Genomic DNA, 27,825 nt, shown 5'->3' with positions numbered 1-27,825 from the left:
ATAGTGTCTAACACATAGCAGGGGCTCAGTAAGATTTTTCTGAACCAGTGACCTGCCTCAAAGGTCATCTTTCTCCTCTACCACACTTCTCATTGCCCTAATAATTATACAAAATCTCCCTTCTCAGAGTCCCTTTCTTAGGGCACTGATCACTTTCTTCTTGGTATTATGTGTGTCTTACTCCTTAAGACTGAAGCTCCTTAGAGGTAGGTCTCTTGCAGCCCTTGCACAGGGTCTTGCTCAAAGGAGAGCGTGCTTCCTGTGTAGGAGCTCTGTGGTTGATAGGAAAATATATTAATGCCATTTGGTGGGAAATGCCCAGGGCTCACAGAGCTAGGTCCAGAATTTCTGAGAAGCCTATCGTCCTAACCGGTGATGGCAGCTCTGGGAGGTAATCTGCCTCTGCTCTGTATCTCACCGATTGCTTTCCCTCAGGCACGTCACCAGCAGGAGGCAGCCTCAGCTCAACTGGAGCAGCTACATCAGGAGGCAAAGCGACAGGAAGAAGTGCTGGCCCGGCAAGTGCAGGAGAAGGAGGCCCTAGTACGGGAGAAGGCAGCTCTAGAAGTGCGGCTGCAGGCTGTGGAGCGGGACCGGCAGGACCAATCTGATCAACTGCGGGGGCTCAGGTAGGGCCCAGACCCAGTTCAGCCAATGGCAGGAGCTTTTCAAGGCAAAAGGTGCCCAAGCTAAGTTCCCTGCCCAAAGTTCTACATGGGTCCTACATGAGTTATGAATTTGTAATTGGCCCCCTAACTTCTCCAGGTAGCCAGTACTTAGAACCCAATCTCTCTTAAGGAAGGGTAAGGGGCTTGATGGGTAAGAACTCTTCCTGATTTCTGAACCTGACAGCTCAGCCAAGGAGCTACTGGAGAGCAGTCTTTTTGAGGCCCAGCAACAGAATTCTCTGATAGAGGTCACCAAGGGGCAGCTGGAGGTCCAGATTCAAACTGTTACTCAAGCCAAGGAAGTAATCCAAGGTGAGAACCCATCTGGAATGGGCACACTCTGTTCCATGGGGATGTTGAAAGCCAGGAAGGCAGTGGGAAGCCATTAGACGTCCTTATCCAGCCAAGTCCAGGGCTTCTGAGATGGGAGTTGCTCATGAGGTCTGAGGAGAGTTTTTTTGTTTTGTTTTTGTTAGTCATTACCCAAGGATATTTTTTTCCATTGATTTTTTTAGAGTAGAAAGGAGGTAGGGAGAGAGAGAGAGAAAGAGAGAAACAGCGATGTGAGAGAGACACATTGATTGGTTGCCTCCTGCATGCATCCTGGCTAGGACAATCCAGGTACATGCCCTTGACCCCATTGAATTGGACGCATGACCCTTCAGTTCATGAGCTGACATTCTAACCACTAAGCCACACCAGCCAGGGCTGGGGAAAGGAGTTTTTAAAAGGAGGAGGGCAGCCCTGGCCGGTTTGGCTCAGATGTTAGAGTGTCAGCCTGTGGTCCAGAGAGACCCGGATTTGGTTTCCGCTAAGGGCATGTACCTCGGTAGCAGTTTGTCCTCGGCCCTAGTGGGGTCATGCGGTTGGTAGCCACTTGATGTGTCCCTTTCACGTCGATGTTTCTCTCTCTTCTTTCTCCCTCCTGCTCTATCTGAACAAAAAATGAAAAAATGTCCTTGGGTGAGGATATAAACATAAATAAATAAATAAATAAATAAATAAATAAATAAATAAATAAATAAATAAATAAAAGGAGGAGGGCATGCAGGAGGGCATGCCCTGGCCAGTTTGGTTCAGCAGTTAGAGTATCGGCCTGCAGACCAGGGAGTCCTGGGTTCGATTCCGGCCAAGGACATGTACCTTGGTTGCGATTCGTCCCCTGCCCTGGTTGTGGTCATGTGGGTGGCAACCAATTGATGTTTCTCTCTCTCTCCCCTTCCCACTCTGTCTGAAGATAAATGTAAAAATATCCTCAGGTGAGGATTAAAAAAAATAATAATAATAATAATAATAAAAAGGGAGGAGGGCAGCCCTGGCTGGTTTGGCTCAATGGTTGGCCCATGGACCAATGAGTCGCCGGTTTGATTCTGGTCAAGGGCACGTACCTTGGTTACAGTTTGTCCCCGGCTCTGGTCAGGTCGGGCAGGAGGCAACCAGTCGATATGGCTCTGTCGTATCGATGTTTCTCTCTCTCCTCCTCTCTCTCCCTCTCTCTCTCTCTCTCCCCGCCTCACGCCCACTCTATCTGATGATAAATAGAAAAGTATCTTTGGGTGAGGAATCAAAATAAATGAGTAAATAAAATAAAATACAAGGAGGAGGGCAGAGGCTCAGAGACCAGATTCTGTTTCTGATATCTTAGGGGAAGTAAAGTGCTTGAAGCTTGAACTGGACACTGAACGGAGCCGGGCAGAGCAGGAACGGGATATAGCAGCCAGACAACTTGCTCAGGTTGAGCAAGAGGGACAGATTGCCCTGCAGCAGCTGAAGTCAGCCCAAGCAGAGGAGGTGAACCAGCTCCAGGAGAAATGGGTAGGTGGTGGATGTGGCTGGGGGATGGGAGAGGCAGACCTGGCCTCCCTTCAGTCAGTGCTCTACCTGCTGACTCTTGGTCCACATACTACTGCTTATGAGAATGAAATATAAATAGGACTAGCCTGGTTACCAAGGTGCAAACTCCAGCTTCTAGCTTTTTTTTTTTCCAATCACAATTTACATTCAGTATTATTTTCTATTAGTTTCAGGTGTATAGTCATTAAACAATCATATACTTTACAGTGTGTTTTCCCCATATTTCCAGTACCCTCCTGGCCCCATCCATAGTTATTACAATGTTAGTGACTATATTCCCTATGTTGTACTTTACATCACATAACCATTTTGTATCTACCAATTTGTACTTAATTCCTTCACTTTTTTAACCAGACCCTTAACCTCCCTCCCCTCTGGCAACCATCAATCTGTTCTCTGTATCTATGAGTCTGTTTCTGTTTGGTTTGTTCATTAATTTTTGTTCTTTCGATTCCACATGTACGTGAAATCTTATGGTATTTGTTTTCTCTGACTAATTTATTTCACTTAGCATATTATCCTCTACGTTCATTCATATACTCCCAAATGGTGAGATTTCATTCTTTTTTTTTTTATGGCCAAGTAGTATTTCATTGTATCTATTTACCACAACTTTTTTATTCACTTGCCTGTTTTGGGGCATTTGAGTTGCTTCCATATCTTGCCTATTGTAAATACTATGCAGTGAACATAGGTGTGTACATATTCTTTCGGATGAGTTTTTGGGTTTCTTTGGTCCCGCTTCTAGTTTTTAAATAAGCTAATATGTGAAAAACAAGAACAGTTCCTGGTGTATAGTTAGTTCTCTGTTTGTGTTAGCTATTATTATTGTTGTGGTGTGTACAGAGGATTACATATGTATGTAAGAGTGGACCCTGAGATTTAGAAGTGTTAAACTGGCCCAGGATGGAAAGGGAGCAGAGGGATGCCTTGAACCCATTCTTGCCCAATTCAGAACTGTGTTTCTTTTCTCTTAATTATACAATTTAGTCCATTTTCTTTTATTGTGATTATAGATATATTTGGATTTATTTCCACCATCTTATGCTAAAAAGGCAACCTGCTTTTTTATATCTTTTGGGGAGGGAAGATCACCTTTCTTGACTTCTTTTAGAAGGCTAAATTGGATGATTAAGTTGTAGTCTTTTCTCACCTCTTTTTTTCTCTACTGCTTTGGATGATATATACTCTCTCTTTTTTTTATTCTTTTGGTTGTTTCCTTTAATATTTTAAAATATATACTTAAAATCTCAAGTAAGGTCAAATGTATGGTAATAGAAAGAAAGATTTTAGGTGGCGAGCACACAATAGAGTACACAAATAACAAATTATAATGTTGTACACCTGAAATTTGTGTAATGATATTAACCAGTGCTACCTCAATAAATTTAATTTTTTAAAAACGCTTAGGTTAATCAGTATATTTACTTTATTCCTGAATGTCAGGAATATTCAGAATGTTTCACCTGCATTCACTCCCCTCGACTTATGTATAATTTTATTCATGATGGTGGTGATGATGATAGATATGAAATTCTGAATGCTTTCTGTGCGCTAAGCACCATTTAAAATGCTTTACATGACTTATCTTAATCCTCAAAACAACCCTGGGAGGACACTGTACTTATCCCCACTTTTCTAGATGAGGAAACTGAGGCATGGAGATGTGATAGAAGTGAACTGAGGTCACACTAGTAGTGTTGGACTACAGACTAAACCCAGGCAGCCTGGCTCTGGAGCCCGTCACCACTACCAGAGGGTGCTGGGTTAGGCTGGGAGGTCAAGGAAGGCTTTGGGTACTTGTGGGCCTCTGGTAGGACCAGGATGCCACATCCAAATGCTCTTGTATGATACAGGAGGCATCCTTGCTAGGATCGACCTAACTTTTCGGAAGGGTAACTCTGCCACCCTGCGCAGGAGAGAGTGGGCCATAGAGAGTGAGTCTGCCACTGCAGTTCACTGTTACAGCCGTGAGCCAGATGTGGTTGCTTAAAAATAACAGATACTCGTAGCTTATATCAGGGGCAGTTGCACTTAGAAAGCACATTTACGTGTGATACCACTTGATTCTTTATAAATCTCATTTGAGTCTCAAAGTTTGGTGAGATAGATAAGACAGGGTTATTAGCCTCACTTTACAGGTGAGGAAACAGGCTCAGAGTGATGCCACGGTCACACAGCTGGTGAGCAGTGGACTCCTTATTCTCATTCAGCTCTCCTTCTGCCTCCTCTCACCCTTTTGGTTTTAACAGTGTTTCCTTTGTGTGACCAGGAGAAAGAATGCTCCCGGCACCAGCAGGAACTGGATAAGGCTCTGGAGAGCCTCAAGAGGGAGAAAATGGAGCTGGAAGTGAGGCTGAGGAAGCAACAGGCAGAGAACGAGGCGCTCCGGGCCCAGAAGGAAGAAGAACAGGCCGAGGCCAAGAGTGCCCTCTGCCAGGTAGGGGGCTGGATATCCAACCTGTGGTTCCCCTACCTTTGACCACTTCCTTTTCCACTCCCAAGAGCCATGCCGCTGGGGGCTTCTAGAAGAGAATGTTTCTCCCCACTCTGCTACCAGTGAGATGGGTGACCCGCAGCATTAGCTACAGAGCCAGCAGTATATCATACTTCCTGAGGGAGGGCTGACGTTTACCACATCCTGTCAGCTTGAAAACCAGTGGCAATCTTTGCACTTCCTGGTTCTCAGTCAGTAGGTGCAGACCTTCCTTTGCCCTCAGCCCCCACCCTATTTGCCGGAAAAGCTGTAGAGCAGCTGGAATATGCTGGTGGCTAGTGGGTGAGCATGGTGACCTTGATCCAACAAGCCCTTGCCCTCCTGTCCCTCCAAAGATGCAGCTTGAAACAGAGAAGGAGAGGGTGTCCCTCCTGGAGACACTGCTGCAGACCCAGAAGGAACTGGCAGATGCCAGCCAGCAACTGGAACGGCTGAGGCAGGACATGAAAGTTCAGAAGTTAAAGGAACAGGTATGGAGGGTGGTCCTGGACAGGGAAGAAAAGGAAACATTGATTTACTCATCCATTACCGGCCAGTTCTTCGGAACTTGGGGCTAGGCCCTGGGCTGAGTGCTGACAGTGACAAGCATAACAGTGTGGCATGCAGCCAACATGGCAGACACGGCCCCTGCCCTCAAGGAGCTTATGTTCTAGTGGCAGAAACAAGTGAGGGTGAGCGGACACAAATGAAAGTGATCATTGCAGGTTGTAATAAGTACGGTAAAGGAAGTGAATAAGGAGATGTAATTGAGAATGATTCAAAGGTGGCCACTCTGGACAGGGTAGCCAGGGAGGACCTCGCTGAGAAAGTAACGTTTGAGCTGAGACATGAGGTTGAAAAGCTCCATGGAACAATGGGGTTGACCTTGGAAACACGCTAGTGAAAGAAGCCAGTCACAGGAGGCCATACAGTGTATGATTCCATCGATAGGAAATGTCCAGAACAGGCCCATCTATAGAGACAGAGAGTAGATGAGTGCTTGGGAGTGAGAGTAAGGGATGGGAGTGTACAGGGCTTCTTTCTGGAGTGATGGAAATGTTCTCAAGTTGATTGTGGTGATAGTTGCAAAACCCTGTGAATACACTGAAAAACGTTGAATTTTACCCTTTAAATGGGTGGAATTGTATGCCATGTGAACTATATCTCAATAAAACTGTTAAAGAGCAAAGAAGCCAGCTCTTTCAAGGACAGTTTAGGGAGAGGAAATAGGCTCCATACGGGCCCTGGGACAGACAGCTTGGGGAGTTCAAGGACAGAAAGGAGGCAGCGCGGTTCCAGCGTGATAAGCTCAGGGGAGAGAAGAGTAGGCAGGAGCCCTCTGTCAGCCATGGTAGGAGCCTGGATTTTGTTCTAAGGGTGGTGGGAATCTGATGGATGGTATTTAAAAAGCAGAGGACATGATTTAGTACACACATATATTTTCTTTATCCTCACCTGAAGGCATTTTTGCATTTATCTTCAGATAGAGCAGGAGGGAGAGAAGGAGGAAGAGAGAGAGAGAAACATCAATGTGAGAGAGACACATCGAGTGGCTGCCACCCACACAACCCCAACCAGGGCCAGGGACAAACTGCAACCGAGGTATGCGCCCTTAGCGGGAACCAAACCCGGGACTCCGTAGTCCGCAGGCTGATGCTCTAACCACTGAGCAAAACCAGCCAGGGCTTAGTACACACATATTTTTAAATTCTTTATAGTGTGTGTGTGTTTCTGTGCGCGCGCGCATGTGTGTGTGTGTGTGTGTGTGTAGGGGGTGGTATTAAGTAGAAGTACGGCTATGCAACAGGAGGCTGTTGTGATGGTCGGACTAAGGGACTGCTGCCAACTCAGAGACCTTGACCGAGAAACCGGGGTGAGCCAGTGTACTTTGTGAGGGAGGAGAGGGAATAGGCGAGGAGTTGAGGCGGCAGAGCATGACGGAAACAAGGTGGGTTGCTGGGTCCTGCCTCAGCTTTTGCTAAGCCAACTAAGAAATTAGTATTTCTGCCCTGGCTGGTTTGGCTCAGCGGTTAGAGCATCGACCTGCGGTCCAGAGAGACCCGGGCTCGGTCCCCGCTAAGGGCATGTACCTTGGTTGCAGTTTGTCCCCGGCCCTGGTTGGTTGTGCGGGTGGCAGCCCCTCGATGTGTCGCTTTCATGTCAATGTTTCTCTCTCTCTCTTCCTCTCTCTCCCTCCTACTCTGTCTAAACAAAAAATAGAAAAATGTCCTCGGGTGAGGATAAAAAAAAATTGGTATTTCTATGACACGAATTTCTACAACATGCCTTTCAAGACCAAGGCCCTGTGAAAGCTTTCCTCTACTCACAGCTGACTTCTGCCTTTGCAGGAGACCATTGGGACGCTGCAGACCCAGCTCCGGGAGGCCCAGCGGGAGCGGGAGCAGGCAGCCCAGCAGCACAGAGATGACCTCACTGGCCTCCGAGAACAGGGCAGCTCCCTGCTGCAGGATAAGATAGACCTGCAGAAGCAGGTCCCACCCCCCACTCCTAGCCCACCCCTTCCCAGCAAAGCCAGGCTGCCCCACTCCCTCCTACAGGACAAGGGAATCTTGGGAGCTTAGGGAAGCATAGGCCCCAGTACTGAGTGGAAAACTGAAGGGTGTTCAGAGCTGAGCATGTGCCTCTTGAGCCCCAGGGTAGTTGTCTCTCTGTGGTGACCACAGAACTTAGATTTCCTTGGGCAGCCCCACTGTCAGTTGTTTTTTGCATCCTCCCCATGGATCAGTATTTTTACCCAGATCGCTGTTTTTATTCTGATTGCTTTTTCTCAGAATCCTATATCAGATAGTGTTCTTTTTTTCTTTTCTTTTTTTATCCTCACCCAAGGACATTTTTTCGTTTTTTGTTCAGATAGAGTGGGGGGGGGGGGAAACATCGACGTGAAAGGGACACATCGAGTGGCTGCCACCCGCATGACCCATCCAGGGCCGGGGACAAACTGCAACCGAGGTACATGCCCTTAGCGGGAACCGAACCCAGGTCTCTCTGGACCACAGGCCGATGCTCTAACTGCTGAGCCAAACCGGCCAGGGCTCAGATAGTGTTCTGATTGTTCATTTAAAAAAATATAATCACCCTACATATGCCCATCACTTTGCCTTTGGGTGTAGTTGTATTCAGCCAAGATTTTTATTTGTGCCTGCCTTTACCCTGAGTATGTGAGGCTGGGAGACAGACGACTAAGCTGAATGGTATTTGGGAAAGAGGTAGTTAAGACTATGTAAGGATTGATTGGCGGAACCTCCAGAGCACTGGAAGTGAGCCGGTGTCTGAGGTAAACCTTGAAGGACCATGAAGTCCTAGGTGAGAAGCACCCTCCCTCTGGCCCCCTGCCTTTGGTCCTCATGCCCTTACCTTTTCAGGTGGAAGACTTGAAGTCTCAGCTGGTTTCCAAGGATGACGCCCAGAGACTGCTGGAGCAGGAGGTTCAGGAGAAGCTGAGAGAAGCCGAGGAGTGTAGCCGAGTTCAGAAGGAGTTGGAGAGAGACAAAATCAGGTAGGCTAGACAAGCCATGGTGTTGGCTTTCACCTGTCTGGCTGCAGTGGTCACTGTGAGGTTGACAGTTCTTTACTCAGCGTCATCTAGCCTTTCATGTCTCCAGCTGTGGGCTGCACAGGTAGCCGAGCGGGTAGGACGCAGACACTCTTCAAAGCCTGTACTTTATTTACTTAGTAAATATTTAGACAAATGCACTACGATACCAGGCACTATGCCAGGGGTCAGGATACAGAATTTATAGTTTTGTGGGGAAGACATTAATCAAGTAGTCCCCAAAGTAAATTATTGTAGATTATGTTACATGGTGTATAGGAAAGAAACAGGATGCTGAAGTAGAAATGGGGGCGGGCTGGGGAGGGGGGTTTACTTTAGATGATTGGGAAGGCCTTCCTCAGGAGGCTGCTTTTTTTGTTTGTTTATTTGTTTTGTTTTTTTTCATCCTCATCTGAGGACATTTTTCCATTTTTTGTACAGATAGAGTGGAGTGGGAGGGAGAGAGAGGAAGAGAGAGAGAGAGAGAGAGAGAGAGAGAGAGAGAAACATCGATGTGAAAGGGACACATCGAGTGGCTGCCACCCGCACGACCAACCAGGGCTGGGGACAAACTGCAACCGAGGTACATGCCCTTAGCGGGAACCGAACCCGGGTCTCTCCGGACCGCAGGCCAACGCTCTAACCGCTGAACCAAACCGGCCAGGGCAGGAGGTTGCTTTTAAACTGATCACTGAAGGACGATCAAAGAGGTGGGCGAGTTCAGTACAGTAGGGAGAGAAATCACATGCAGTGGCTCAGGGCAGACCAAAGCTTGGAGTATTTGGTGAACCCAAAGATGCGACATGACTGGAGCCTGGTGACAAAGGAGAGTGACATGAGCTAGACAGGTCCACATCACTCAGGATTTTGTAGGCAACAGGAAGGAGTTTGTAGTTATTTTAGGTTTGGTAAGAAAACATTACAGGGTTTTAAGCCAACAACTCAACACAATCCAAGTTATGATATAGTAGAAGAGATGGTGATGACACGAAACATAAGGAATGAGGTCAGATCACCCAGAATGAAAAGCAGTATGTATTCTCAGGGCTCTAGGAGTTTGGGGAGGGACATATCCTTTTGCAGATGAAACTAGAGGCAGGGAGACAAGTTGGGATATTGGTACAGTTGTCCAGATGAGAGATACTAAAGCTGAACTAGGGTAGGGAGTGGGGGAAGGGAGGGGTTTAATAGACGGTTAGGAAATTGGCATCAGTTTTATGTAGTCAGATTGGGTATAGGTAGAATGAAGGGAGGACTCTGATATGGTCAAGGCTTTTAGGTTGGGGTAGTAGGTGGATGGAGGTACCATTCATTCACTGAGCTGGGGAACATGATAGGGGATGATTGTGGGAGGGAAGGTGCAGAGCGGATAGAAAGACTTGGACATGTTGAAATTAGAGGTATGGTATAGATATTTCTGGAATTTCCCAGAGTAGAATAAATTATGATGTTGAAAAGAGGTATATTTCTAGGAGCACTCAGTAGGTGCTCAATAAATAGAAGCTTTTATTGTTTACTGTAACCATTATCATTACTATTTCTATTTTGATTATCAATACTATGTTTAGAACAGTCAGATGAGAAGGCCTAACCCTCTTCATTCCCTGAGAGAATGGCCTAACCCTCTGACCCTTCTTTTTTCAGCCTGACTCTGTCTCTGGTGGAAAAGGAACAGAGACTCCTTGTCTTAGAAGAAGCTGACTCTGTTCGACAACAGGAGCTGAGCTCCCTGCGCCAGGACATGCAGGAGGCCCAGGGAGGGCAGAAAGAGCTCAGTGCCCAGGTACTTCCTGCCCCAGGGATGGGCCCTATTCCTTGGTGGAAGCCTACCCCTGGAGTGATTGCTCAGAGTCCTTTCATGAAGCGGGACTTTCTCTTTTTCCTTATTATAGGCCATGCTGGGACTTCAGCTGCCCTGTCAGGAGCAGGAAGCCAGCACTGGGCAGGGTGGGGGTTTGGAACCTGACCCAGAGTTGAGAACAGCCCACTGTGGGAAACCTGATGGCCCAGAACATGGTGCCCAAAGAGGCAGAGCTCAAGCAGGCCTGGTTCAAGCATGGCCACTCCCCAGTGTGCTTGGTCTGCTTGGCAAGACACAGTAGGGGGCATAAGTATTATGCAGATCAGGCAGGCAGCAAGGGGACTTCCAGGGACTCAGTCTGCTCACAGGAGGACCCCAGTCCACGGGTGCAGAGGAGAGATGGGACTGGGAGGGGATGAGTGAGGGAGTAGGAGAGAGACAGTAGACTGCAGCAGATGAGGACCCAGCTCCAGAGTTGCACTCCCAGCTCTACTGCTTCCGGGTCGTGTGAGCATTAGTTCCTTCATCCATAAAACAAGGATGATTGTTGTCCATTATAGGTATATATAGTGTCGTGAAAAAAATAAGCATTCAGTAAATGGTAGCCATTACTGTTGTGACTGGTCTTACTAGGTTCAGTGTCAGGGTTTCAGGCAGCATTCTAATCATAGCAGAGAGTTGTCACAGTTGCCTGGGGGACCAGGGCCAAAACCCATTTGTGTAGCCTATACCCACGTGTCAGGAGTAAGTAGGTAGGCATGCAGGTCAGATCTAGGGTGGCATTCATTGCAGAGCCCTCCCTGCCTGCTGCAGAGCTGAGCCTACTGAAATCCTCCCAGCCCTGATCAAGGTTTGCCCAGGGATGAGCGGGTATCCACTCCCTGCTCAGTGACTACTCTGTCTCCCTGCAGATGGAATTACTGAAGCAGGAGGTGAAGGAAAAAGAGGCTGATTTTCTGGCCCAGGAAGCCCAGCTGCTGGAGGAGCTAGAGGCATCACGAGTAACAGAGCAGCAGCTGCGAGCTTCCTTGTGGGCCCAGGAAGCCAAGGCAGCCCAGCTACAGCTGCGACTGCGCAGCATGGAGAGCCAGCTGGAGGCGCTGGCTGCGGAGCAGCAGCCTAGGCACCATGCCCAGGCCCAGCTAGCCAGACTCTGTTCTGTCCTGCAGCAGGCCCTGGGGTCTGTTTGTGAGAACAGGCCTGAGCTGAGTGGCGGGGGAGACTCTGCTCCCTCCTTCTGGGGCCCTGAACCAGGTGAGGCAGCCACCCAAGAACTCAGTCCTCTGGCCAAAGTCAGGCCTAGCTCCCAGGGGAGAAGGAAGGAGAGTGCTGTTCCTTAGACAGTATGCTTCAAGGCTAAGGCCACAGACTCAAATGAATCCAGAGTTTGAATCCCCCAGCTCTGCCATTTGCTAGATGTGTGTCCTTAGGCAAGTCACCTGTCCTCTGTGAGCTGATTTTGTCAACTATAAAATGAAGATGTTAAAAGTACCTACCTCTCAGGATTTTTCTAAAGAGTTGATGAGACTACAGAGGTAAAATAGCTCACACAGTTCCTGGCACTTATTAAATGCCTAGCAAATGATAGCTGGCATTACCTAGTGCCCACTACAGTGCCTGGCACATAGGAATGCAGAAAGTACATGATGAATTAACTGGTTAGAAGGGCTTCACTGAGGAGAGGAAGGATCTGTGGGAAGGCCAAGGCCTTGTCTAGGGAGGTCCGACCATTTTTCATAGTGCAACCAAGTCAGAAGGTATTTCCTCATTTGTTTAGACCAGAATGGAACAAGGATCCTCTTCAAGAGAGGGCCCCTCCTGACGGCTGTCTCAGCTGAGGCGGTGGCATCCGCCCTCCACAAGCTCCACCAAGACCTGTGGAAGACTCAGCAGGCCCGGGTACGTTTCCCTGCTCTCCTCCTTTGACCTCCAGTTTGACCTGTTTCCTTCCTGAGATCAGGCTGGGATGAGTCCCACCTTTATCACTTACTACCTGGCAACCGTGAACACAGCACTTGGTGTCCTGGGCCTTGGTTTGCTAGTGAAGTAGACCATGTCATACCTGTCTCACGGGGTTGTGAGGGTTAGAGAGTGAGGACTTATGTGAACCCTGTAACCTAAAAACCCCTGTATAGATGTGTGATATTGTTTTGCATCATTTTCCTCTCAACCATGAATTATTCTTGGTGCCAAGAGCTCCAAGAAAAAAGAAAAAAAAAAAAAAAAACAGCAAATTGAGACCACCGAGATTTGAGATTGTTATGTATAGGAACATTTTAAACCGAAGATGGAACTATCCTGCAAATTCCACCTCACAGTGAACCTATCAGCCAATAAAAATTGGGTGCCACCATATGCTAGCCAGTCTGAGCTGGCGACACAGAATGCAGAAAGACTTGATCACTGCCCTCAGGAAGGCTCATGACATGGCCGAGGAGCCTAGCTGTATTCTAAGATAAGCAGAACCAGCAGAAGTAACAGAATCAGTAACAGATGCATACAATGGTAATGGAAGGAAGGGACAGTTCATTCTGAGTTGCAGAAGGTCAGGAGGAAGGAAGAAGTGGTCTGTGAGCTAAGCTTTGAAGTAGGAGTTTAGGGAGAGGAGAGGTCGCCCCGGAGTTAAGACATTAACAGGAGTTCTGTTTTAAATGACACAGATGGGACAGAAAGGGATTCTAGGCTTTAGTCAGCTGGAGCAGAGCTTGTCATTACTTCAGGGAGCCAAATGCATACATGTTCAGAGGTAAATAACCCATCAATATGGGAGTAGGTCCTGATGGCAGACCCTCGCAGAGGCTGAGAGGGAGGAGAGGGCTTGGGCTCGGGACTGGAAGAGCTTTGTGGGAGATGAGGAACTTGAGTTTAGCTGTGCCCTGTCTTTCCCAGGACGATCTGAAAGATCAGGCACAGAAGCTGGAACAGCGTCTCACTGATGCAGAGGCTGAGAAGAGTCAGGTCCACACAGAGTTGCAGGATCTGCAGAGACAACTCTCCCAGAACCAGGAAGGTGAGAAGCTCAAGGCAGGCAGTGGGATCTGGAGGGAGGAGAGAGGAAAGGTGGGAAGCCCAGAAGCGGCAGGAATGGGCCCACTAGCCACTCTTACTGCTTACCCACAGCTGTGAGAAGATGCCTAGAGGCATCCCCAAAGGGGTGATGACCCCATGAACTATTTTTCTGCTTTATGTGGCCTTTACGGGCCATCCTGGAAGAAGGGATTAGGAGGAATGGATTTGGTGGTGAGAAGTTGCTGGCTAGGCTTTCATTTTCTCTGTCTGCAGATTTTAAAACTGGCAATCTAGGGTTAGGACTGTGAGGACATTATAAAATTCTTTATCTTTTGTCATTTATCCATTTTACTTATTTTTGTTATTTTCAACTATGTCCTCAAAATGATTAACTTTTGACAGCAGGATTATGGACTATTTGGGAGATAGCAAGGAGAGGGAATCTGGGGAGAACATATCTAGGCCACAGCCAATGGCTGAAAAGGATGGTGACAACTTGGAAAGGAAAAGGCAGGGGGGAGCGTCTTGAGGCTCAAGTCTCAATTGTAGAAGAGAAGAGGACAAGTTGGGGAGTGGGCCTGGGTCTTGAAAGTATCCCAGAGGTCTCCCTGAGAGCCACACACACGGAGAGCTGGGTTTTGGTGCATTTTGCAGAAATGGTGGGGATGGCAGAGCAACCCTGGTCTACAGGAGCCTCAGCAAAATCAGAGTTGGGGACTGGCAAGGATCTCCAGTGTCATCTAGCTCAACTCTGTCTGGAATTCAGGGTTGAGGGTCTCTATGTGATCAGGATGAGGAATTGCTGGGGTGGTTGTCAGGCAGTGCTGGTGCTGGGTAGCAGATCCAGACATGAGTCTGGAAGTAGCCGGGAGCCGAGACAAATGAACAGCTGGCAGATGGGTGATGTCTCTATGAAACTGGATATAATTCTCTCCTTGGCCTTCTTCCCCTTGATTCTATTCCCCAACCTCCATCTGCCTCTACCTCCCACTTCTCCTCCGCCCCCAACCGTGGGCCTTGCTCCTCTACCTCTCCTCTTCCCAAAGAGAAGTGCAAGTGGGAAGAAAAAGAGAAGTCCCTAGAGTTGGAGCTGACGGAGCTGCATGAAACTATGGCATCCTTACAGAGTCGCCTACGTCGAGCAGAGCTGCAGGGAATGGAAGCCCAGGTGTGTATTGGTTTGGGGGAGGGGGCTGCTTCAGGAGTGGTCCCTCAGGACCCAGCTCTAACTCTCAGACCCATCTTGGCCTATAGTCTTATCCCATCCGTGTGTAGTACCCAACTTCCTTCAGCAGCATCTGCTTCTCTGGCTGTCCCCATGCCCCTGAGGACCACTATTAAGGCCCCCAGTGAATCCTTCAATCATTTTTCTGAATTGAGGTTGAAATTTGTGTTCCCTATCCTGAAGGACCAGAGTCTGGGATGGTTCATTTTCACCAGGCTTTCTCCTCTGGGCATAGCAGAGCACTGGGATGTGGTAGGGATGTTCTTTTACAGTATTAGTTTAAGTGGAATGTACGAGATCTTTTGGTCCAAGTCCTTGACAGTGCTGGCACTACAAAGGACAGGAAGGGTCGGTAACAAGGAAGTGTCGTCTAAGGTGGCTGTGCATCTTGTTTTCCAGAACAAGCGAGAGTTACTACAGGCAGCCAAGGAGAACCTGACAGCCCAGGTGCAACATCTGCAAGCATCTGTCGCAGAAGCCAGAGCTCAGGCGAGGGCTGCCGGGGTCCTGAAAGAAGACCTGCGAACGGCTCGCTCAGCCCTGAAACTGAAAAATGAGGAGGTGGAGAGTGAGCGCGAGAGAGCCCAGGCTCTGCAGGAGCAGGGCGAGCTGAAGGTGGCCCAAGAGAAGGCTTTACAGGAGAATCTGGCTATCCTTGCCCAGGCCCTGTCCGAAAGAGAAGGGGAGGTAGAAGCTTTGCAGGAAAAAATCCAGGAACTGGAGAAGCAGCGGGAAATGCAAAAGGCAGCTTTGGAATTGCTGTCTTTGGACCTAAAGAAGAGAAACCAAGAGGTGGATCTGCAGCAGGAACAGATTCAGGAGCTGGAGAGGTGCAGGTCTGTTTTAGAGCATCTGCCCATGGCTGTCCAGGAGCGAGAACAGAAGCTGAATTTGCAGAGGGAGCAGATCAAAGAGCTCGAGAAGGATCAAGAGACACAGAGGAATGTTGTGGAGCATCAGCTTCTAGAGCTCGAGAAGAAGGACCAAGTGATCGAATCCCAGAAGGGACAGATTCAGGATCTGAAGAAGCAGCTGGTTACTCTGGAGTGCCTGGCCCTGGAACTAGAGGAAAATCATCGCAAAATGGAATGCCAGCAAAAGGCAATAGAGGAGCTGGAGGGTCAGAGGGAAATGCAGAGGGTGGCTCTGACCCACCTTACACTGGACCTAGAGGAAAGGAGCCAAGAGCTGCAGGTGCAAAGTAGCCAGATTCATGAGCTTGAGAACCACAGCAGCCTTCTGGCAAGAGAGCTCCAGGAGAAGGACCAGGAGGTGAAGTCCCAGCGAGAACAGATCGAGGAGCTGCAGAGGCAGAAAGAGCATCTGACTCAGGACCTCCAGAGGAGGGATCAGGAGATGGTACTGCAGAAGGAGAGGATTCAGGTCCTAGAAGATCAGAGGACACTGCAGACGAAGATCCTAGAGGAGGACCTGGAACAGATCAAGCTGTCCTTGAGAGAGCGGGGCCGGGAGCTGGCCTCTCAGAGGCAGCTGATGCAGGAACGGGCAGAGGACGGGAAGGGTCAGAATAAAGCCCAGCGAGGGAGCCTCGAGCACATGAAGCTGATCCTGCGTGACAAGGAGAAGGAGGTGGAATGCCAGCAGGAGCGTATCCAGGAACTTCAGGACCACAAGGGCCAGCTGGAGCAGCAGCTCCAGGGCCTACACAGGAAGGTGGGTGAGACCAGCCTACTCCTGACCCAGCGAGAGCAGGAGATCGTGGTCCTGCAGCAGCACCTGCAGGAAGCCAAGGAACAGGGGGAGCTGAAAGAGCGGTCACTCCAGGGTCAGCTAGAAGAGGCCCAGAGAGCCCTGGTTCAGAGGGACCAGGAGCTCGAGGCCCTGCAGCAGCAACAGCAGCAGGCCCAGGGGCAGGAGGAGAATGTGAAGGAACAGGCAAGCGCACTGCAGAGAGCGCTGGAGCAGGCCCACGTGACACTGAAAGAGCGCCAGGGAGAGCTTGAGGACCACAAGGAGCATGTGCGAAGGCTCCAGGAAGAGCTGGCTGTGGAGGGACAGCGGGCACAGGCCCTGGAGGAGATGTTAGGTGACCTAAGGGCTGAGTCTCGGGAGCAGGAGAAGGCTCTGCTGGCCCTCCAGCAGCAGTGGGCGGAGCGGGCACAGGAGCACGAGGCGGAGGCCAAGGCCCTGCAGGACAGCTGGGTACGGGCGGAAGCGATGCTCAAGGAACGAGACCAGGAGCTGGAGGCCCTGCGGGCAGATAGCCAGTCCTCCCAGCATCGGGAGAAGGCTGCCCAGGGCCAGGCTGAGGCTCTGCAGGAGGCCCTCTGCAAGGCTCAGGCTGCCCTGCAGGAGAAAGAGCAGCATCTCCTTGGGCAGGCAGAACTGAGCCGCAGCCTAGAGGCCAGCACTGCCACCTTGCAGACTGCCCTGGACTCCTGCCAGGCACAAGCCCGGCAGCTGGAGGAGGTGCTAAGGAAGCGGGAAGGTGAGATACAGGATCGGGACCTCCGACACCAGGCGGCTGTGCAGGAACTCCAACAGGTACTTGCACAGAGGGATGGAGAACTGAGACATCAGAAGAAACAGAGGCAGCTGCTGGAGAAGTCTCTGGCCCAGAGGCTCCGAGAGGGTGTGATCCAAGAGAAGCAGAATTGGGGGCAGGAGAGAGAAGAGGAAGAGATGAGGGGCCTTCGTGAGAGCCTAAGGGAGCTCCAGCTGACTCTAGCCCAAAGGGAAGAGGAGATCCTAGAGCTGAGAGAGCAAAGGAAGAATCTGGAGGATGCAGCACACAGCCACAAAGCCTCCCCAGTGGAGCCCTCTACCAGAGTTGATTCTTTCAGATCCAGGCTGCAGCAGGAGCTGGAGCGACTCCAGGTAGCCCTGAGGCTGACAGAGGCCAGAGAGATCGAGTGGAGGGAGAAGGCCCAGGACTTGGCGCTGTCCCTGGCCCAGAGCCAGGACAGTGTCAGCAGTCTGCAGGAAGTAGCCATGTTCCTCCAAGCCTCTGTCCTGGAGCGGGACTCAGAACAGCAGAGGCTACAGGTGAGTCTTCAAAGGGTCATGAGAACCACGGGGCAGAGAGAGCCCTGTGCAGCTGAACTCAGGAGCTGCCTGCCACCCTGCACTTGTGGCACCCCAGAGTGTGGGAGAGCTGAGATCACGAGCACCTCAACATAAGTGGAATCCAGGTTATTGTGCTAGTCTGAGGGCACGCGAAGAGAATAAGATAGCCACGGTCCCTGCCCTCACAGAGCTTACAGTCTAGTGGATAAGCAGAGTGCAGCGCCTAATTATAATCGGTGCCTCATAGGGGAAGTTTTATGTGCTCTGAGCATGCTAGAGGGACACCCTACCCTACCTTTCCTAGGGATGAGTCCTGAAAGGCTTCCTGGTAAAAGTGGTGTTTAAGGTTGGATCTGAAAGGACCAGCAAGGAATTAGCCAAGCACAGGTAGGGGAGAAGTTTTCTGGGTAAGACAGAGAACATAGAGTATCTGTGTAGAGTTCAGGTTCCTGGAATACAGAGGAGGGGTTGGCAAGGGGAGAACGAACAGTGGAGCCACATCATTCAGGGCATGTAAGTCACGTTAAGGATGTGGATGAGCAGTGGGAAGTGGGTGAAGGGTTCAGAAAGATTGCTCAGGCTGCTGTGTGGAGTAGCAGTAGACCTGGGGAGGCCAGCTAGGAGGCTGTAATAGAAGTCAGGGGAGAGATGGTGACCTGAGATAGTGTGGATGGAGGCACGTGGGCAGACCTAGATGGTCATAGGACATCAGGCAGTTGATTGGTTAAGAGACTGGGAGGTAAAGAAATGACAGAAAAAGCCCTGCCTGGGTGGCTCAGTTGATTGGAGCGTCGTCTTGTACACCAAAAGGTTGCAGGTTTGATTCCCAGTCGGGGCACATACCTAGGTTGCAGGTTCAATCCCTGGTCAGGGCGAGTACAAAAGGCAAACAATTGATGTTTCTCTCTCTAATCAATTAACATCCTCGTGTGAGAATTTTAAAAAATAAGAAAGGACAGCCCTGGCCGGTTTGGCTCAGCGGTTAGAGCGTCAGCCTGCGGTCCACAGAGACCCGGGTTCGGTTCCCGCTAAGGGCATGTACCTTGGCTGCAGTTTGTCCCCGGCCCTGGTTGGTTCATGTGGGTGGCGGACACTCGATGTGTCCCTTTCACGTCGATGTTTCTCTCTCTTTCCCGCTCTATCTGAGTAAAAAATGGAAAGATGTCCTCGGGTGAGGATAAAAAAAAAGAAAAAGAAAGGACAGAAAGAAATTAGTCCCCAGGTTTCTGCTGCTCACTGAGATGTGGAAAGGCAGGTTTGGGAAGGGGAGTGGAATGATGAGTTTGGTTTGGAAGTGGAGTGAGGTACCTGTAGGACATGCAAGGGGAGATGTCCAGTGGGCAGATCTCGAAAGTGATCTGAAGGTGAAGGATGAAATTGAAACTAGAGAGACTTTGGAGTCATCAGCAGTTAGGAATAAGTGGAAGGGTGAATGAGGAAGAAAGTGGACCTTAGGGTATAACATTTAACCTCAAGGTCAGGGGCCATGTCTTAGTCATCTCTGCACCCCCAGCACTGAGCACAGGGCCTACACAGAGTAGGCAGTCCGGAAAGCTGGGTTGACTATCGGACAGAGAGGCATTGTCTCTTGGCAAGAGGAACCAAGCCCATTTTCCTGGAAGATTGACTCAACATCCTTGTGCTGAGTCCCAGAGAATCCCCTTCGTCATCTCAGACACACCACTCTGCAGGGTCCTGCCTTCTGGGAGCTCAGTGCTCTGCTCTGGTTAAAGGGCAACATGCAGAGAAGGGGTTATGTTTATGAACTTTGAAGTCAGGTTCCTGGGTTTACAATACAGTTCTACAGCTTATTAGCTGTGTGACTCTGGGTAAGTGCCTTCACGTATCTGACCATTGGCTTTCTCATGGATAAAATAGGGAATGATTGTACCAGCCCCATAGGGCCATCTTGTGTATGAAATGAGACAGTGTGTACAAAGTGCATAGGAGGAAAGCAATCAATAAGTGGAACAACTTGCCTGTTTCCAGGCCCATTCTCACAGGCACAGAAAAAGTAAGGTGTACAGCTGGGCAGGAGGACACTTCCGTTCCATATTCTTGGGTCACTGAGCAGCATTTACTCAATGCTGTGGCTTAGGTCAGCATCTCTCCTGCCACACCCACTCAAGGACATCTTTTAGATGCAGCCCTTCATTACAATGGTACCACAGAGGATACTCCTCCATTTATCTTCAGATAGAGTGTGGGGGGGAAGCATTGATGGGAGAGACACACATCGATTGGTTGCCTCCTGCACGACCCCAACCAGGACTGAGGACGAACCGCAACCGAACCTGGGACTCTTTGATTCTCAGGCTAATGCTCTAACCACTGAGAAAACTGGCCAGGGCCCGTTTTTTATTTTAAGCATTTTATGTTCTTTTTTTTTTTTATCCTCACCTGAGGACATTTTTCCATTTTTTGTTCAGATAGAGTGGGAGGGGGAGAGAGAGAGAGAAACATCGACATGAAAGTGACACATCGAGTGGCTGCCTCCCACACGACCCAACCAGGGCCAGGGACAAACTGCAACCAAGGACGTGCCCTTAGCGGGAACTGAACCCAGGTCTCTCTGGACCACAGGCCGATGCTCTAACTGCTGAGCCAAACCGGCCAGGGCTATTTTAAGCATTTTATATGCCAGTCATTCTTACTCTCACTTTCTTCCACGGCAACCCTGAAAAGTAGGAACTATTATTATTTTCATTTTATAGTTGAGAAGTGGCAGTTCGGAGAGGTTGAATAACTTGTCTAAGGTCACACAGCTAGTAAATGGCTAAACTAGAATTAGATCCAAGCAGTCTTTTTACTGTGAAGCTCTTCCTGTCTCCCAGACAACCTCCACCCACACATGCACTCTCATCTGTCTCTCTTCTCAACCATTATTTATGAAACGTAGGGTGCCTAGAACATATCTAGCACTAGGTTCCCCATTTATTTAAAGGGATTTAACTCCAAAGGTTTGATCTGTGCTTCATGGAGCATGTAGTCATTTTACAAATGAGGAAATTGGGGTTTGGAGAAAGCCATCTCCTGACCAAAGTTGTCTAGCCAGTAGTGATGATAACACCCAACACTGTGTGGCTGCAGTCATGCTTTAGTTATCACTTAGCTTATGGGAGACCTAAAACGAGACAGGTTTTAGTCCTAGCCCACTTGTGTCCTTGTTTTGTCCATCTGTAAAATGAAGGTTCTGCACTAGACCAGCTCAGAGACTCCAGGACACATGAGATTATACTCTGATGAGAACATTGAACTGAGGATGGAGGCTGGAGTGAGTCTGGATCTGAGGTTGTCCTGATGTGATTTTGTTCCACACCCTGATATCCCAGGATGAGTTGGAGCTCACCAGACAGGCTCTGGAGAAGGAGCGGCTCCACAGCACCTGCCCAACCAGCAGAGCAGAACAGGGACCCAGAGGAGAGGCAGGTGTACAGCTGAGAGAGGTGAGCGGGGGCCTGGTGGCAATAGATGACCCAAGAGGGATCTCCTGTCCACGGGGCTTGTCCTCCTCTCTTGGGAATTGCATCCTGAATCCCAAACCCGCCAGACTGGTCCCTTCTCCCTCCACCTGTTCACCACCTGTCTAAGGGGTTGCCCAGGTGAGAGTCACTAGTCTCTCCCATAGGTTTCACAGGTGGAGGCAGAACCCAGTGCTGGAATGGAGGAGAAGCAGCCATGGGGACAAAGGCTTGAACACCTACAGCAAGCGGTGGCACAGCTGGAGGTTGACCGGAGCAGGCTACAGCGCCACAATATCCAGCTGCGGACCACCTTGGAACAGGTGACTTCTACCCTCAGCTCCCCCTGCGGGGTCCAGTGGGCATGATCTCTACTTCTGGTGTGGCCCCCAGAGCAGGGGCTGGTGAACTACAGCCCAAGGGCCAAATTTGGCCTGCTGCCTATTTCTGAAAACAACATTCTATGGGGACACAGCCATGCCCATTCATTCATGTATTGTCTAGAGCTGCTTGCTGCTATGGTAATGGAGTTGCATAGTTGCAACAGAGATTAAATGGCTCACAAGCCCAAAATACCACAGAAAATGTTTGCTCACCCTTGCTCCAAAGGCCGGAGAGGCCGGCCCTACCCCTTCTGCGCCAGGAGCACTTCCTTGCACCCAGGGCTGCCCTAGCATGTGCTCCCCTCAGCCAGCAGTTTAGCTTCCCATGACTGCTGTCCCCAGACACACCCACACACGTACTGGCGTGCTCTCGAAAAAGGCGTCTCTGCTTCAGCCCCAGAGACAAGCCAGACCCTAATTACTCATTGCATCCTGGCAGGTGGAGCGAGAGCGGAGGAAGCTGAAGAGGGATCTGCACGCATCGCGAACCGGGGTCCTGGAGATTGGCGAAGCCACAGCATCATCACCCACACCGCAGGTTTACCTCTTTCATTGACTGCAGCCTCACGAGAGCCCAGGCCCAGCCACCAGAAACAGCCCTCTTCAGTGTATATCCCAGGCTCCCCTTGCAAGGGGAGACAGCCACTTCCGCCAGTCCAGAGAGCCCCTCCTGACTGGGTTCTGCCCCAGCCAGCAGTGCTCAGTCTGTCCCAGACCCAGGAAGGAGGCCCAACATCAGGGGGTCGGGTGGACTCAAGGCTAGCAGCCCTGCATTCTGAGGAACTCGGCCTTCACTGATGTCTAATCGACCTCCTCCCAGAGCCATGTCTCAGGCTCCCCCGGAACAGGGCTCATTCTGGTCAGAATCCCTAGCATTTGGGTATAGAGTGGTGCTTGCCAGACCCTGCATGCCTACGAGCTTGATAGCACCTTTGCAGACCTCTCAGACCTCCTTGCCCCTTGAAATATTGAATTTATAAGATTAGTGTCCATGGAATTTCCTGGGTTCAGAGTTTCTTTTTTGGGTGAGGAGTTTAGGGACAGTTTCCCAAACTAGCATTGTTTTAGCTGAGTTATGCCCATCACTAGACAGCCCTGTATCCTCATAAGGAGACTATTTCTGGTGGCTGAGTGTCTCCCAGCTCTCCATCCCCCTTCCTTTAATAAAAGCTCCCCAAGGGCAGGCACCTTGTCTTAGTTCTTTTATGCATCCTTAGCTTACAGCCCAGGGCTAGCACAAAGCAGGCTCATGGTGCCTTCCAAGCCTTGTGGGTGGGAATTCATCGTCAGGTGTCCGTGGGCATCACCCATTAGGCTGATTTGGGCCTCTCCTTGCCCCAGGGCCATGGTGCCATAGCATTCAGTCTGAGTTCAGACACTTCTGACCCACAGCCCTTGCGCTAGCCCCCAGGATTGTAATGAACTAGCTGAGGATGCATGCAGAACCCCTGGGGTGGGAAGGCCTCTTCCAATAGGAATGGCATTTGTCTTCCACAGAGTGAAGGAGGACAGAAGAGCTCCTCAGAGGCCAAGCACATGGTTGAATTGCAGAAAGAGGTATGTTCTAAAAGGATCCATTTTCTAAGCCCCCTTCCCCTCCTTTGCACTTAGGCAACCGGCTATAGTGTCTGCTGTGTGCTTGGCTCTTTGTGCACCTGCTGCAGGGAGAGGGGAAATAGTTCTGCCTCAGAGAACTGCAGTCTACGTGGGAGACAGGAAGAGCCAGTTCCAACTCCGCCTCCCATGTAGTTAGAGTGGGAGTGGGGAAGGATGCATGCTCCAGGCCCAGACCTCCAGGTTCCTACTTAGGAAGGGAAAGGACAGGGAAGGACTAAGGAGCAGAAGGTCTAGGAGGACAGACCACAGCCAGCAGAAGTATCCTAGCCTCCTCTCCTCCCATGCACCCTTGCTGGCAGGACTGTTGCCAGCCAGTACACCAGGCGAGTAGCCGGGCACCAAGCGCCTCCAGGTTGCAGATCTCAGAGCCTAGACCAAGCTGCCCCACTCAGGGAAACTGTATAAAGTGCCTCCTTGCCTCCTAGGCCTCACTAAAGGTTCTCCCTGTCTTTCAAGGCCCAGGAGTAAAAAGAGCTGTGGAATTTTTACTTCTGAGCCTGTTTTAGAAGTCAGTAGTCACTGCTGGCAGGGCCTGACTGTACAGCTAGATCTAAGCTGTTACTTTGAGTTCATACTAAGCAATCCCTGGGACAGGGCCCAGGATAGGATGAGGCAAGAGCAGCAGCTTGGAGGAAGAGCTTAAGGAGGCCCTGTTGTCCTGGAGTGTCTCCTTAAATTTTGCACCCTAGGAGCCTCTCTTGCCTCACCCTAGTCCTGTGTCTGCCCTGAGCTCCCAATACTTCACCTCCTGGTAGTCTCAGTATACCCATCTGAGAAATGGATGCGGACCAGAGCCACCTGGGGGAGCTTTGAAACACATACTGGTGCCCAGGCCTCACCCCAGTCTAATTAAGTCAGAATATTTCTGAAAAGCTTCCAAAAAGGACGCAGTGGAACTTTCTACAGTGATTAAAATATTCTGCATCTTGATTGGGATGGTGGTTACATCATGGGTTATGTACATTATTGAAATCATCAAGATGTACACTTCAAATTTGGACTTTTGATTGCATGTAGGTTACCTCTTGATAAAGTGGAGGAATAGTTTTGTGTTATTCAAGCAGCTGTGTTGACCATCACTGGGTTCTGTGAGTCCCCCAAACACTGTAGAGCCTGATCCTGAGATCCGTAGATGTGATAATGTTGGTTCAAAAGCTGGTCTGACAAGAGCCGTGGGAGCAGAGCAGGAAGCATTGGGACAGCTTCAAGACCCTCAGCTGCTCTCTTTCCCTTGGTTTTCCTGCCCACCAGGTGGCCCTTCTGCGAGCCCAGCTGGCCTTGGAGCGGAAGCAGAAGCAGGACTACATCGCTCGTTCGGTCCAGACCAGCCGTGAGCTAGCAGGCCTGCACCACAGCCTCTCCCACTCCCTTCTGGCTGTGGCCCAGGCCCCTGAGGCCACTGTCCTGGAGGCTGAGACCCGCAAGCTGGATGAGTCCCTGACCCAAAGTCTGACATCCCCAGGGCCAGCCCTGCTATTCCCCAGCCCCAGCCCCAGCCCCAGCCCCAGCGCTTCCCAAGCCACCCCCAGGTAGCAGCCTTGGCCAGGGCAGCATACAAGTCAGCTTGGGAGCACACAGACAGACAGATGGCTATAGAGTGGGTCATGGCCCCTCCACACAGCTGCAGGTTTGCCAAAGGAAAGTCTAGCTCTGTTATCCAACCTGGGAACCCCAGGTCAGCTGGCCTTCCCAGGAAGAGGGAAGGAAACCTGAAGGGCTGGGGGAAGGCCCCAGCTGACATAAGAATGAGGCAGATATCCTTGCCTGTTAGCCCGCAGAGTTACCCAGAGGGGTGCCTTGCCCTGGCCAAGGGGCATTGCCTGCCTCTCGTCTGGAATCGATTATCCCAGCCCTTCGCCCTCCCTTTCACCTTTCACCTTCCCCTCCCACAATAAACCCTGATTTTTGCACTTGTTTTCTGCTGCCATCTCCACTCTCTGGCTGGGCCGCAGCAGCAAGGGCATCCGTCAAGGAAGCATTTGCTAAAGATTCCTGTCAGGTGGCACGAATGTGTCACCTGCCTGTGTTCGGATAGAGAAGGATTACAGAAGATACAAAGACAAAGCCCCTGTCCACGGGAGCTGGAATCCAACAACTGCCAAGAACAGGCAGATACTCATCAAGGAGCAGACAGTTCTGTGTGCTGACTAGGAGTGCTGTTGACATTGCAGGGACTGAGGAAGGAACACATGAAGTGGCCCTTGAAGGATGGAGAGGTGTTGGGAGGGGTTGCTAAGCTCACTGGTGAGAAGGCTGGTCTGCCCTTGGCAGAGTGTTGGGGCTGAGGTTGGATGGGTAGGAAGGGAGATTATGGAGGGCCTTGGGATCTACATTTGAACTCATGGATAATGGGGAACGATCATATGTTCTTGACCTAAATCATATTTTGGGGCTTCAAAAACGCTGAGTTGACCTTTGGCTAACGTCAGCCTCTGGAATTCAGAAACTCAGACTGGCCTCATTCCCCTTCTCTCTGAGTGAATGTTCTTGGGATATCCCTTCCTAGGCGGATCAGCCGGAACCACCTCTGGTCTCCTATGCTCCAGTCGTGTATCAAGCCGGTAAGGAGCGTAGACTGGCAGGACTTGTCACTGGACTGGCCCCAGTGGAGGTAGTGTGGCCTGAACCCAGTTCACAGGCCTCAGACCTTCCTCAAAACCTGAGAACAGTTTTCTTTAAAGAAGCAGGCATGACCTTCTGGCACTCCAACCACGATCAGGAATTTCTCTTTCCTAAGCCTGGGGATGGAGCTGAGGCCCAGCTAACAATGCGGGGGGTTGACAGCAGCCCCCCACTCCCTAGACCTACTTACCTGGGTTAGGCCCCATTGTATCCTGGTGCATGACACAGAGTGAAAATGGGGCTGTTCACAACGGCTGGGCTTTGGTCCAAAAATCCATGGGTGGGACTCAGCAATAGACATTTGGTAAGAAGTCATAGGTCAGAACCCCCCAGAATGAGACCTGGAGCCCCGGAGATGCTGGCCATGTCCCTGCCTCTAGTCAGATTCTCTGTGGTTCAAAATCCTCACCTGGCCTCTTCTGTGCTAGGAGTTCCCAGGGACCAACAAGACTTATTTTGGTTCCTTGCCTCTCTGACCTCCAACTCTGGTTCTGTAGCTTCGAGGCTGACTGAGGGACCCTGGTTTTCACCTTGGAGATTCTTCTCAGTACTGTTATCTGTAGGTCAGGAACCAAGGTCTTAAGCCCCTCATACTTACTGGGAGCAAGGGAGAGAGCTTCCAGTAGATGAAAGGCCTTTATTCAGTAATAAACTATTTATTCTTTCCTCCCCATCCAACTCCAAAGAGCCCTCACCCCCACTCTAGACCTCAGGCTAGGGTCTCCCCTCTCCACCAGATACTCAGGTCAGGGTTGGCCTTCAGTCCAAGTGTAGACTGATCCTCTCTCACTCTAGCTTGTGGATGATTTTCTACCTCAACTTTCTGATACACACTTTCCTTGACCACTGTAGTAGGTTCATCTGTGGGAGGGTCCTACCAGTAACGGTGCCAACTGCTCATCTCTGGCCAATTTCTCTTCAACTCCAAACCCCGAGAGAGATTTGTAATGGAGAAGCATAAAGAGAAGTCTTCCAGGCAGGACCCAACCTTGTCTAAGGGCATCCATCAAGCCAGAGTTTCCTTCTTGTCACATGCAACAGGGCATAACCAGAGCAGCGAGCCTGGCGGATGGGACATGTCTCTGACCAGCCAGCCAGTTCCCATGGATACACTTGATGAGTGATCTCAAGGACGGTGTGATTTGATCACCAGAACCCAGGGGAAAAGGTCAGAGCCGAGTGTGGAGGTCTCCATTTCACAAAACTCCCCCTCCCTCTAACGTCTGTCTGCTTTGATAGAGGCTGGTACAGGCCAGAAAGTCCTGAGAGCAGAGGGGACAAGAGTGGAGTCCGAGTGAGAAGCGTTCTTGCCCCCAGGGAGTGCCTGGGCCTGGTGGGGGCAGCACCGTTCTCAGTAAGCCTCCACACTTTGTGTGTTAAGTAACAGTCACCATGTCACAGCATAATTACCTTTGCTCACCTGCTTCCCCACGTGGGACAGGCAAGTAGAGAAGGACAGCTGGGGATGAGGACAGTGGGGAATGTACAGTCACAGGATGCAGCGTGAGGACAAGGTCAACATTGACCCCAAAAGCCTAAGGGCTGTCTGTTCCACTCCAGGCCTGGGGCCTCCACCAGTCGCCAACTGATGGAAGATGCCCTTTTCCATCTTGGCTCAGGACCACTGCAGCCCACACTACATCTGGAGGCTTCAACGACACCAGCAGCATATGGGTGTTCCTGCCAGGTTGCAGGCATTCTCTGGTGCATTGTGTCAGGAGGTTCCATTGCCCATGTTCTCAGAGCCTATAAGTGAGGCTCTGAGACAGGAAAGGAAGTCAGGAAGGCACCGGGGCTCACAGCCTGGCACTGCTCACCAACCTCAACCTCCCCTCCTGCCCCCACCCTAGCACAGTGTGGTCCTCACCACTGGTTATCCCATATGCGAAAGATTTCAGATTCCCTGAGCTCCCCACCATATAGCAGACTGGCATGAAGGGATCTCAAGGCTGGGGCCTGGGGATCAGCTGGAACAGCTCCTTGGTTAGGTTTCCTCACATCGGTGCCTGTGGAGAGGAGCACAGGCCATTTCTCACTTCACTCCCATGTTCTAGCACAGAGAGGAGGCTGGGCTGCATTGTAGTGGAGAAAAGGGGTCAGGGAGGAGATGCAACTCAGCCGAGGACCTC

At 50.4% G+C, this 27,825-nt stretch overlaps 1 protein-coding gene across 3 annotated transcripts in view; it reads left to right on the top strand.

Annotated features, from left to right (window-relative positions):
• CEP250 (centrosomal protein 250) overlaps positions 1 to 24,965 on the top strand; it is a 50,191-nt gene extending 25,226 nt beyond the window's left edge. For 2 of the 3 annotated variants that reach the window (XM_036244685.1, XM_036244684.1), the window contains exons 16-33: positions 436 to 629; positions 853 to 980; positions 2,314 to 2,483; positions 4,795 to 4,962; positions 5,355 to 5,489; positions 7,347 to 7,490; positions 8,382 to 8,515; positions 10,196 to 10,334; positions 11,264 to 11,606; positions 12,130 to 12,251; positions 13,242 to 13,362; positions 14,408 to 14,529; positions 14,986 to 17,592; positions 20,946 to 21,059; positions 21,242 to 21,397; positions 21,897 to 21,995; positions 22,955 to 23,014; positions 24,326 to 24,622. In XM_036244685.1, the coding sequence (XP_036100578.1) occupies positions 436 to 629; positions 853 to 980; positions 2,314 to 2,483; positions 4,795 to 4,962; positions 5,355 to 5,489; positions 7,347 to 7,490; positions 8,382 to 8,515; positions 10,196 to 10,334; positions 11,264 to 11,606; positions 12,130 to 12,251; positions 13,242 to 13,362; positions 14,408 to 14,529; positions 14,986 to 17,592; positions 20,946 to 21,059; positions 21,242 to 21,397; positions 21,897 to 21,995; positions 22,955 to 23,014; positions 24,326 to 24,607 (5,238 nt within the window). In that variant the 3' untranslated portion in view covers positions 24,608 to 24,622. Of the gene's footprint in view, positions 1 to 435; positions 630 to 852; positions 981 to 2,313; positions 2,484 to 4,794; positions 4,963 to 5,354; positions 5,490 to 7,346; positions 7,491 to 8,381; positions 8,516 to 10,195; positions 10,335 to 11,263; positions 11,607 to 12,129; positions 12,252 to 13,241; positions 13,363 to 14,407; positions 14,530 to 14,985; positions 17,593 to 20,945; positions 21,060 to 21,241; positions 21,398 to 21,896; positions 21,996 to 22,954; positions 23,015 to 24,325 lie in introns of all 3 variants that reach the window. The other variant, XM_036244686.1, reaches the window with a different exon arrangement.
• The last annotated feature ends 2,860 nt before the right edge of the window (positions 24,966 to 27,825 follow it).

The sequence above is a fragment of the Molossus molossus genome, unplaced genomic scaffold (genome assembly GCF_014108415.1).
Source record: "Molossus molossus isolate mMolMol1 unplaced genomic scaffold, mMolMol1.p scaffold_m16_p_6, whole genome shotgun sequence".
Taxonomy (NCBI): domain Eukaryota; kingdom Metazoa; phylum Chordata; class Mammalia; order Chiroptera; family Molossidae; genus Molossus; species Molossus molossus.
This window is presented reverse-complemented; position numbering and strand designations above follow the sequence as displayed.